The sequence below is a fragment of the Vipera ursinii genome (assembly GCF_947247035.1).
Source record: "Vipera ursinii genome assembly, chromosome: 5".
Lineage (NCBI taxonomy): Eukaryota > Metazoa > Chordata > Lepidosauria > Squamata > Viperidae > Vipera > Vipera ursinii.
Window position 1 is genome coordinate 40,098,841 of NC_139518.1, and position 11,795 is coordinate 40,110,635.

Sequence of the window (11,795 nt, forward strand, 5' to 3'; positions counted from 1 at the left end):
TGGATAGAATGTAAGCCTAGAATTAAATGAACATTGATTAAATCATTATTCTACACCAGGGGTGTCAAACTCAATTTCATTGAGGGCCGCATCAGCATTGCAGTTGCCCTCAGGGGACCGGGTGGGCGTGGCCAGGGTGGGCGTGGCCTACTGGGTGGGCGTGGCTAGAGTGCGTGTGGCCTACTGGGTGGGCATGGCCAGCTCTACATCACTGGCATCAAGGGTGCCTATGGGGGCCTGGGCAGGAGTGGGACAGATCTGGGGGTCTCTGGCAGAAGGAGGGTCTCTGGGCCAGGGTCAAGGCAGTGGGGGCTGTTCCCTCACTGTTTCCAGGATGGCTTCGCGGGCCACATGAAACCACTTTGCGGGCCGGATCCGGCCCCCGGGCCTTGTGTTTGACATGTCTGGCCTACTGGGTGGGCGTGGCCAGCTCTACATCGTTCACATCAAGGGTGCCTATGGGGACCTGGGCAGGAGTGGGACAGATCTGAGGGTCTCTGGCAGAAGGAGGGTCTCTGGGCCAGGGCCAAGGCAGTGGGGGCCGTTCCCTCACTGTTTCCAGGATGGCTTCGCGGGGCACATGAAACCACTTCGCGGGCCGGATCCGGCCCCCGGGCCTTGTGTTTGACATGTCTGTTCTACACAGTCACTCTCTGACTATAGCTCTATGGTGGAATTGGTACTTTTTCATGCAAAGCGCCCCAGCTACACTCATTAGTTTTCAGGTAAGGCTGGAAATCTGCCAGTCAGTAGAGACTGCTGAATCAGCTGCCAGTATACCCATTCACACGCACTATTTCTCATACACATTTGTACACATACATATCAGTCATACTGTTTCCTCCCTTTTTCTTAAAGCAGATACTGGGCAAGGTTACTTAGAAGAAAGGATAAGGAAAGGGCCTTTCCCATGACCTGCTTCAGATGGTGAATGGCAATGGGATGCTACCCCCTGATAGCCATCAACAGTTGATTAATAGCAACAAAAAACAGGCAGTTGATTTCCTGATAAGTAGATGATGAGGGTGGAAAACTAGACACTGAGCACACAATACAATATACACTAAGTACATTGAGATAATTAATTCTCTGGTCTTGATGATATAAAGCAACTTCGCAGTGGCGTAGCGTGGGGGGTGCAGGGGGGGCCGGCCGCACCGGGCGCAACATCTGGGGGGGTGCATTAGATGCATTTTACTTTAATTACATCAGTATTTTCATAACAAACAATACATGTGCTTAGGGGGTAAGGGTTTCTTTAACTAATCTAGTGGAAGAGACTCGAGTGCTAAAATCAACGGGTTAGGGGGCGCAAATTACTTGCCTTGCCCCGGGTGCTGACAATCCACGTAAGCCACTGCAACTTCGTAAGTTTTATACAGTCTTCATATTAGTCTACATATTTTTTTAATCATACATTTTTATCAATGATTGTAATTCTCACAAATTTACCCTCTGCTTAATAAAAGCTCAGAATTCAAAACAAGTTCTTTCAAAGTCAAGAGTTGTCTTTCTCCTACACATTTTGCCCTCCAGTTCTTAGACTCCCTGCTGTGGCTTAGACTTACCTTTGTTCTCCCTTTTGCAGGCATATGAAGGAGTGTTACAGTTGGTGGAGGCTCGTGGGCAGTATGATGAGCTTTGTATCATCATGTGTGTGATACCAGCTACCATCAGCAATAATGTTCCTGGCACTGATTTCAGCCTGGGATCTGATACAGCTGTCAATGCTGCCATGGAGGTGAGCTGCGGTTATTGCAACTGTACATTCCAGGGAATTTGGGCAGATAAGTTGTTTAAACATCCTTATAACAATGCATTTCTTCTCTGTAAATGGCCAAAAAAATGAGGAACATGGAGTAATACTGAGACTCATAAATCTGATTTGTAGACATTCATTTGATTATGAGCTTTCAACAGATACTGCATATTTTCAGGTATTTTTCTAAAAATGTATAAGCTAATTATAGCTAATCTCAGGAAGCCCATTTCTCTCCCTGTCTGCACAATTCAAGATACAATTATTTGGAGTATTCCCTCTCACAGATGTTTCATTTCCAGTAAATCAACTATTTACTAATTGTTTAAGTAGTAAAAATGTTATAAATTGCTTGAATGGCATGTTTCTATAATACTTATTTAAAGCCAATTAAGTTAAGAACTATTGTCCTGTTTTATGATATATTTATTATTTTTTGTGAGAAAGTACTTGTATTGTATGTAATTACTTTCAGTCATGAATTCTGTATTATGAAAAAAGGAAAAGATTAATCTACAGATAGTCATCACTTTATGACCACAATTGAGCCCAAAATTTCTATTGCTTAGCAAGACGGTTGTTAAGTGGGTTTTGCCCCATTTTATGCCTTTTTTGCCACAATTGTTAAGCGAATCATTGAAGTTGTTAAGCTAGTAACACAGTTGTTTAGTGAATCTGGCTTCCCCATTGACTTTGCTTGTCAGAAGGTCACAAAAGGTGATCATGTGATCCTGGGACATTGCAACTGTCATAAATATGAGTCAGTTGCTGAGCATCTGAATTTTGATCATGTGACCGTGGGGATACTACAGCTGTGAAAAATGGTCATAAGTCACTTTTTTTTAGTGCTGTTGTAATTTTAATTACACTCTTAACTACAAGTGGTCTGATGGCCATCTGAGAGACCTTTAAGTATTCTCAAATCACAGCCACTGTCTTTATACACTGTTTCAATATCCAATAAGGGGAGAAGCAGTGGGTTAAAGAGGAAAGGAAGTTAAGTGTTTCCTTGTTCTTAGTATTGGCTGGTTAACTGTAAGAGAATCAGGTACCTTAAGAAAACAGATTTCAGGCATTGGGCCAAAGAATTCAGACTCCGTATCCAAAAGGCACGGGAGAACTGACACTAGTAAGATAAGCTGGCAAGAAACATTTCTTTATTTACACAGTGGATTCTTTGGCGATGTTCACTCAGTTTTTATAATATTATATCTGCTGTGATTCTCTGTATCTTTTTCTCTTCTCAAACTCTTTGTAGGATACTGAGTTGGCAGGCTTTGTTGTTCAAAATTCTGCATACAAGTCGCACTCGACTTACAGCCATAATTGGGACCAGAATTTCTGCCATAGGTTATTGTAGTCAAAAGTCAAGTTGGACCCAATTTTACAAGTCTTTATGATGGTCTTTACATTAGATGTGATGATTCTTGAGATTCTGAAGTATAACTGGTCAGGTCAAAATGTTTTTTGTCCTGCACATTTGCTGGAGGTAGTGATGATAACTGAGATCATCTATCTCAGTTTCTTCTGTTGAGTTTGGGAATGCTGTGCTGTGATCTAAGCCAGGTTTGTTCTTGCTAAGCAATTGCATACCAGTGTAATTGCATGACTTGGCAGCCTATAATCACAGTCACTGTTTAATGCCTTCCAATATCTGAACACGTAATTTTTTGCCCCTTCATTTATTGCCATTTAGAGCTGTGACCGCATCAAACAGTCTGCTTCAGGTACCAAAAGGCGTGTCTTCATTGTGGAGACTATGGGGGGTTATTGTGGCTACTTGTCGACAGTGACCGGAATTGCAGTGGGAGCGGATGCTGCTTACATCTATGAAGACCCTTTCACCATTCATGACTTAAAGGTGTGCTGGAAAATGAAAAGTGATGAAAATGAAAATGAAAAGTGATGAAAATGCATTAAAAAATTTTTTTTCCTGTTTATTATAGATAACATTATGTGCAAATGTAGAATATCGTATGTCAGATTGGGTTGCTTATGAACTGTTGTTGTTAGTTGCGAAGTCGTGTCCGACCCATCGCGACCCCATGGACAACGTTCCTCCAGGCCTCCCTGTCCTCTACCATCTTCTGGAGTCCATTTAGACTCACGCCTACTGCTTCAGTGACTCCATCCAGCCACCTCATTCTCTGTCATCCCATTCTTGTCTTGCCCTCAACCTTTCCCAGCATTAGGCTCTTCTCCAGTGAGTCCTTCCTTCTCATTAGGTGGCCAAAGTATTTGAGTTTTAGCTTCAGGATCTGGCCTTCTAAAGAGCAGTCAGGGTTGATCTCCTCTAGGACTGACTGGTCTTTTAAGATTTTGAATAGCTCAGCTGGAATACTGTCACCTCCACTAGCTTTGTTGTTGCTCAGCTTTCCTAAGGCCCGTTTCACTTCACATTCTAGGACAGACATGTCAAACACAAGGCCCGGGGGCCAGATATGGCCCGCAAAGTGGTTTCATGCGGCCCGTGAAGCCATCCTGGAAACAGTGAGGGAATGGCCCCCACTGCCTTGGCCCTGGCCCAGAGACCCCCCTTCTGCCAGAGACCCTCAGATCTGTCCCACTCCTGCCCGGGCCCCATAGGCACCCTTGATGCGAACGATGTAGAGCTGGCCACGCCCACCCAGTAGGCCATACGCACTCTAGCCATGCCCATCCAGTAGGCCACGCCCACCCTGGCCATACCCACCTGGCCCCCTGAGGGCAACCGCAATGCTGATGCGGCCCTCAATGAAATTGAGTTTGACACCCCTGTTCTAGGATGTCTGGCTCAAGATCAGTGACCACCTCATCGTGGTTATCCGGTAACGTTAAGCTCGTTCTTATATAGTTCTTCTGTGTAATTTTGTCACTTCTTCTAATCTCTTCTGCCTCTGTTAGGTCCCTGCCATTTTGGTCCTTTATCATGCCCATTTTTGCATGAAACGTTCCCTTCATCTCTCCAATTTTCTTGAAAAGATCTCTGGTCCTCCCTATTCTGTTGTTTTCTTCTATTTCTTTGCATTGTTCATTTAAGAAGGCATTTTTATCTCTTCTAGCTATTCTCTGGAATTCTGCATTCAATTGGGTGTATCTTTCCGTAAGGTTTTACACTTAGCCTCACAATTGCCCCAGCATTACTCAGGAATTTAAGAGAGCCAAAAGAAACTCCTGAGCTGAGGTTTCAGCAAACAAACAACTTTTATTTTGATCAAAATAGAATTGGGTGGCCACATCTCTCTTCGTGGCTGGTAGAGAGATGAAGGCAACAACCAGGAAAGATGTCTTCCACCTTTTATACCCCTACAGAACAAAGAGATCTGGTCTTGGTACTAGGAACCAAAAGGTACAGAAAAATAATTCCTACATGATGACTCATACACAACAACCCAGGCTCCACCACAGCTCCTTTTCCCCCTCCCCTTACCATGCTCTTTTCATGTAAGCAATCATCTCTACCTAAAGCATGAAACATTTGCTTTTATATAACTAATTTCCCAATATAAAGCACCTACAAAACTGCTTCCACATAAACAAAGATGATTACTAGCATCAACCTTAAGCATAATAAAATCCCTTCATTCCTTTTTCTCCATTGCCTTACGCTTCCCTCCTGTCCTCAGCTATTTGCAAAGCTTCCTCAGACAGCCATTTTGCTTTCTTGCATTTCTTTTTCTTTGGGATGATTTTAGTTGCTACTTCTTGTACAATGTTGCGAACCTCCGCCCATAGTTCTTCAGGCACTCTGTGTATCAGATCTAATTCTTTAAATCTATTTGTCACCTCTATTGTATATTCGTCAGGGATATGATTTAGTTCATACCTGAATGGCCTAGTGTTTTTCCCTACTTTCTTCAGTTTAAGCCTAAATTTTGCAATGAGAAGCTCATGGTCTGAGCCACAGTTAGCTCCTGGTCTTGTTTTTACTGACTGTATAGAGCTTCTCCATCTTTGGCTGCAGAGCACATAGTCAAACTGATTTCTGTGTTGACCGTCTGGTAATGTCCATGTGTAGAGCTGTCTCTTGGGTTGTTGGAAACGAGTGTTTGCTATGACCATCGTATTCTCTTGACAAAATTCTATCAGCCTGTGCCCTGCTTCATTTTGTACTCCAAGGCCAAACCTGCCTGTTATTCCGGTTAACGTTTGGCTTCCTACTTTAGCATTCCAATCCCCCATGATGATAAGGACATCGTTTTTTGGTGTTCTATAAGGTGCTGTAGGGCTTCACAGAACCGGTCAATTCATTCTCTTCAGCACCGGTGGTTGGGGCATAGACTTGGACTACTGTGATATTGAATGGTTTGCCTTGGATTCGAACTGAGATCATTCTGTCATTTTGAGGATTGTATCCCAGTATTGCTTTTCCTACTTTTTATTGACTATGAAGGCTACTCCATTTTTTCTGAGGGATTCTTGCCCGCAGTAGTATACCTGATGGTCATCTGAATTAAATTCACCCATTCCTGTCTATTTTAGTTCGCTGATTCCTAAGATGTTGATGTTCAATCTTGTCATCTCTTGTTTGACCACATCCAGCTTGCCTTGATTCATGGATCTTACCTTCCAGGTTCCTATGGAGAAAAAAATCTTTACAGCATCGGACTTTCCTTTCACCACCAGACACATCCACAGCTGAGCGTCCTTTCGGCTTTGGCCCAGTCGCTTCATTCTTTCTGGCGCTACTAGTACTAGCCCTCTGCTCTTCCCCAGTAGCATGTTGGACGCCTTCTGACCTCAGGGGCTCATCTTCCAGCATCATATCTTTTTTCCTTTTGGTACTGTCCATGGGGTTTTCATGGCAAAGATACTGGAGTGGGTTGCCATTTCCTTCTCCAGTGGATCACGTTTTGTCAGAACTCTCTGCTATGACCTGTCCGTCTTGGGTGGCCCTGCATGGCATAGCTCATAGCTTCATTGAATTACGCAAGCTCCTTCGCCATGACAAGGCAGTAATCCATGAAGGGATTACGAACTATATATGCTCTTTTTGTGAGTCCCACTATGCAGTTCCTGAAGTTCAGCTATGCATGTTTGGCAGTATAATGTGTATTTTCCCAGTAAAAGAAAACTGGGAATACAGGCAAATTAAACCTGTACAAAACTTAATGTTCTTGTTTTACACTTATTTCAACCAATCTCACAGCTTAAAAGAAAAGGTAAAATGGGATTTTAAAAAAAAATCTCTCCCCAGTCTGGTAATATCTCTGTGAATCTTCGAAATTGAAAAGTTGGGGGACAAAATAATTCCACAATGCAGCCCCAACTGAAAAAGATTACCAACTGTACTGTATGCATTGTGTGGATTGAGATATACATAGTGACTCCAGAGCATAGCACCAGGCCCTTATCATGAAATGGCAGCCAACTATACAGTGTTGATTGCATTCTATGAGAAGAAACAAATTTCTTAAATTCCGTCTCTGGTTCTTCAACACTCCTACCTAAACTGACTGCTAAATGGTTGTATCTACCCCTAGTTGACACATATATGAACATATTAATCTAGCATCAACATTCCATAGCAAATGAAAAAGCTTGTATTCATTCCCATTAAAATCTGTGATTAAAAACAATGGAATTTATATTACTTATGCCTATGAGACATTTTGTATCCCAGATCACAGTTATATATGGGTGAAACCATATTGTTTTTGTGATAAATATTTGATTAGAGATAGTAATTGTATAGATAGAAAAACAACATATGATCCAGTGGCCAGTGCTTCTGTCATTTTGATTATTTCATTATTTGTTCTGAACTAGAGCCATGTAAGCCTGAAAACATCGGACCTAGATTTATTTAGTTAAGAATTCTGTAGTTGTCATTGTAGCTTATGTTCTTAATGATATATGAGAGGTGAAGCCCTGGATTCTCAGAACAAAGATACCGACAGGATCTGGGTTTCTTAAATTTATCTCTTTAACATTTTTGACTGATCTGGACTTGTCAGATAGTTGTTGCACTGATAACTAGTCATTCTGTCCAACATGAACAAAGCATTTATTTTTTATCTAATCTTGTTCTATGTAGCTCAGAAATGTCATTTCCTCCTCCTTTTGTCTAAATAACTTCTTTTACTCTGATAAGCAAAAAAATGTTCCAATAAAAACTATTATAATTTTTATCTTGCCAGGCGAATGTTGAACATTTAACTGACAAAATGAAAACAGACATTCAGAGAGGTCTGGTACTCCGGTAAGTCATAGAAATATTTTAACAAGGACATGTTGTCCTTTGAATTGTCAAAGAAGATGCACATTCCTATTGCAACATGACACTGAAAGAGTGTGAACTTTGTACCTTTTTTAATGTTTTGTAAGTCAAGAGCTCTTTGAAGGAAGTGAGTGCTATGTAGAATGACTTCCTTTCTGTTGAATCATTATAACTGAGCAATGGCTCAATAGAACAGAAGTCATTGTAGTCTCTGAAATGTAGAGAAATTAATAATTTCCATACCTGAGAAATTGGCTTTGATCTGTGGGTATCTAGTGGGCTGCAAAGTAAAAAGAATTCTTCAAGTGCAAAAACTAAAATAGTTTGCATTATTGATATTGAATGGTTTGGTTTATTAATAATATACATTACAAGTGGACCAGCTGCCTCATTCAGCAACTGTTTGAAGTTACAACAGGTGCTGAAAAAAATAACTTTGCAACTAATGCCTGCACGCAATGGGGTGTAAACTAGTTGTTTGCCCTGTGTACTTGCAGCTCCGCACCACCATATTCCTTTTGATGTGCATTCCTCATTCTCTTCTTGCTAATTATCCCAGTGCTGGCATGAGCATTCCAAAGGGTGGAGGCGTGGAGAAAAAGGAAAACGGAAGTAAAATCATAAGCACAGTGGCAGTCAGATGATTTTCCTCTAGCAAACATTTCACTTAATAATAGAGCTGCTAATCCAAATTGGGCTTGCTAAATAAGGGCTCCATGTTATCTCTCCCTTTCTGATATCCTGAAAATGTGCTGGATTAAAATTCCCACCATATACCTGGTAGAGATGATGCTGTTTGAAGGGTCAGTACAGCTAAAATACATCAAATTGGAGGATGCCATTGGCCAATTCCTCCTCAGTTCCTTGTATATTGTTAATGGGGTAAAAATTTTGTGGTTGTAAATGGTTCTTTCCAAAGCCTTTGCCTTCCTTCATATTCACACAGATGTCAACATTTAAAACATTGTAACATATTATATATTATGTATATGTCCAAAAAGAAAAAGTGCAGCATAAAGCAATTAATAAAAAATACAAAACAAGCAATAAAATGAAAACCTACTTGTCTTCAGAAAGTTAGGAATTAATAATTCTGTCGATGCTCCATGTGTTTAATACTAGTTTCAAAAAAGAATTTTGCATTTTGTTGCTTGGGAAAGGGGGAAACCTGCACTAGAGAGCTTATGAATTAAAAGGGCAGAAAGATTCACGAATAAACTAAAAGAAAGAGCCAAAATAGACTAAACTACAGACAGATTTATTATTCAGAAGTTAACATCTTTAATTGTTTTCCGGAAAAATTTTTCTATACCACCTTTTCTACAAAAGATGTAATAGTACTTGCTTACATTATACAATATTTTATTCTTTCTTTTATCAGCAATGAGAAATGCCATGAATATTACACCACTGAGTTCCTGTACAACCTATACTCCTCAGAGGGGAAAGGAATATTTGATTGCAGAATTAATGTTTTAGGCCATCTCCAACAGGTATGTAGAGCTAAAGGTCATGAGATTGCATTAGCATTTTAAGGAGGCATAAGCTAGCTGATTAAAATTTGTAGTGAAGGGAATCACTGCAGACATTACATGATAAGTGGTTTTGAGGTGGGGTATCATCAGTACACTGATGATACCCAACTGTTTTTCTCCACCCCGAACCAACCCAGCGATGCCCTCGCCGTGATGTCCCGTTGCCTGGAGGCGGTCCAGGTCTGGATGGGGAGAAACAGGCTTCGTCTCAATCCTGCCAAGACTGAGTGGCTGTGCATATCGGCATCTTGGGTTAACCAGACTATTCCACCTTTAACGATGGGGGTTGAGGTGTTACCCCCTGTTGATAGGGCTCGCAACTTGGGCGTCCTCCTGGATTCACGGCTCAATTTTGAAGATCATATAGGAGCCGTGACCAGGGGGGCTTTTGCCCAGGTTCGCCTGGTGCGCCAGTTGTGACCCTATCTGGACCGAGATGCCCTACACACACTCACTCATGCGCTTGTGACCTCCCGTCTAGACTACTGCAACGTTCTCTACATGGGGCTGCCCTTGAGGACCACTGGTGCAGAATGCGGCCGCGCGAGTTGTGATGGGGGTTTCCCGATACTCCCATGTAACACCTCTACTCCGTGAGCTGCATTGGCTTCCGGTTGCCCTCCGGGTGAGATTCAAGGTGCTGGTGATGACTTATAAAGCCCTGAATGGCTTGGGTCCGGGATATCTGAGGGAACACCTGCTGCCAGCATCAAGCTCCCTTCGTCCAGTGCGCTCCCACAGGGAGGGTCTCCTCAGGGTGCCGCTGATAAAAGACTGTTGGCGGATAACACCCAGGGGAAGGGCCTTCTCTGTGGGTGCGCCTGCCCTCTGGAACCAGCTGCCCGTGGAGCTCAGGACTGCCCCCGACCTTCGCACATTTCGCCGGGACCTGAAGACCTGGCTCTTTGAGCTCTCCGGCCCAGGCTGAGAATTTTTAACTGGGTTTTTTTAATTTTAGGGATAATTTAATCTTTTTAAATTTGTTTTTAACTTTTGTACTGGTTGTTTTAAATACCCTGTAAACCGCCCTGAGTCCTTCGGGAAAGGGCGGTATTTAAATCTAATAAAATAAAAATAAATAAATAAATAATTAAAGAAATTCTTATCTATTTACTAAAGCTTACTTGCCATTCTAGTAAAAAAATGAATCTGAGAGGATTATATTGCTATTTATATGGTGAAGTTTAAAATTCAATATAAGCCATAATTATTACACATCTCTTATTACATATATGCCATTATCAAATCTACTCAAGAAGAAAAACAGTAACCCCATCCTAGGCCTTCATGGGCAATCCAGAAGGATACCATGATTCATGGCACTGAAGGCTGCTGTAGATCAAGCAGGATCAGGAAAGCCATACTCTCCTCATCCCAGGCCCACCACAATTTATCAACAATTGGTGTCATCAGGAAAATACATATTTAGTAAGAGCTTTCTCAGTTCAGGGCTATATAATTAATAGTTATTTTCCATCTTGCATCTGCCTAGACCTTGTTGCTTTTAGCTATTTGCCACTTTTGCAGAACATATTTGCAAAATGGCTTTTGAGTTAAATGGTTCCAGCCAACTATACAGCACCTCAGCCTCTCCTACAACAGGATTGGCATGGCTGTTCTTTTGGCTCTACTTTTACTTTCCTGTCTCTAGGGAGGTGCTCCAACCCCCTTTGACCGTAACTATGGTACCAAGCTGGGTGTGAAAGCTGTTTTATGGATGTCAGAAAAGTTGAAAGAAGTGTACCGCAAAGGTAGGTCATAATTATCATCTCAATGATAGAAGATGTTGATGCCACTGCATGCTGTAACAAGAGAAGATGCTCAGAGCCTACTGGCAAAAGGGAGATGAAACAATGCACAACAAATTGCATGCTCCCAATGGCCTTCTTAGTTTTTGTTTCTAATTAGAAGCAGGGCCCTGAAGGAGAATGATCAAATGGTTACTCTAGGGCAGGGGTAGGCAACCTCGGCTCTTTTATGACCCATGGACTTCAACTCCCAGAATTCCTGAGTCAGCTTGGCTGGCTCAGGAATTCTGGGAGTTGAAGTCCATGAGTCATAAAAGAGCCGAGGTTGCCTACCCCTGCTCTAGGGGATGTGTCCTGTTATATTATGAGGCAACTTATCTGTGGTTGCTCTGATTCTTGGCCATTTACTTGCTAAGAGACATTTCCAGCAACAGCCTGCCCACTTTCTTCCAATTAAGGGAATGAGGAACTTAATCAAATCTTGATCTCTATCATTTACAATATTCTTTGATGAAGTGGACTTGAAATACATCCAAATTTATGGCATATAGGTT

General features: G+C 41.9%; 1 protein-coding gene across 2 annotated transcripts in view; it reads left to right on the forward strand.

The window, feature by feature from the left end:
- PFKL (phosphofructokinase, liver type) overlaps positions 1-11,795 on the forward strand; it is a 77,376-nt gene that overhangs the window by 27,738 nt on the left and 37,843 nt on the right. For both annotated transcript variants that reach the window (XM_083363721.1, XM_083363720.1), the window contains exons 16-20: positions 1,589-1,741; positions 3,456-3,620; positions 7,879-7,940; positions 9,340-9,451; positions 11,145-11,244. In XM_083363721.1, the coding sequence (XP_083219847.1) occupies positions 1,589-1,741; positions 3,456-3,620; positions 7,879-7,940; positions 9,340-9,451; positions 11,145-11,244 (592 nt within the window). The remainder of the gene's footprint in view (positions 1-1,588; positions 1,742-3,455; positions 3,621-7,878; positions 7,941-9,339; positions 9,452-11,144; positions 11,245-11,795) is intronic.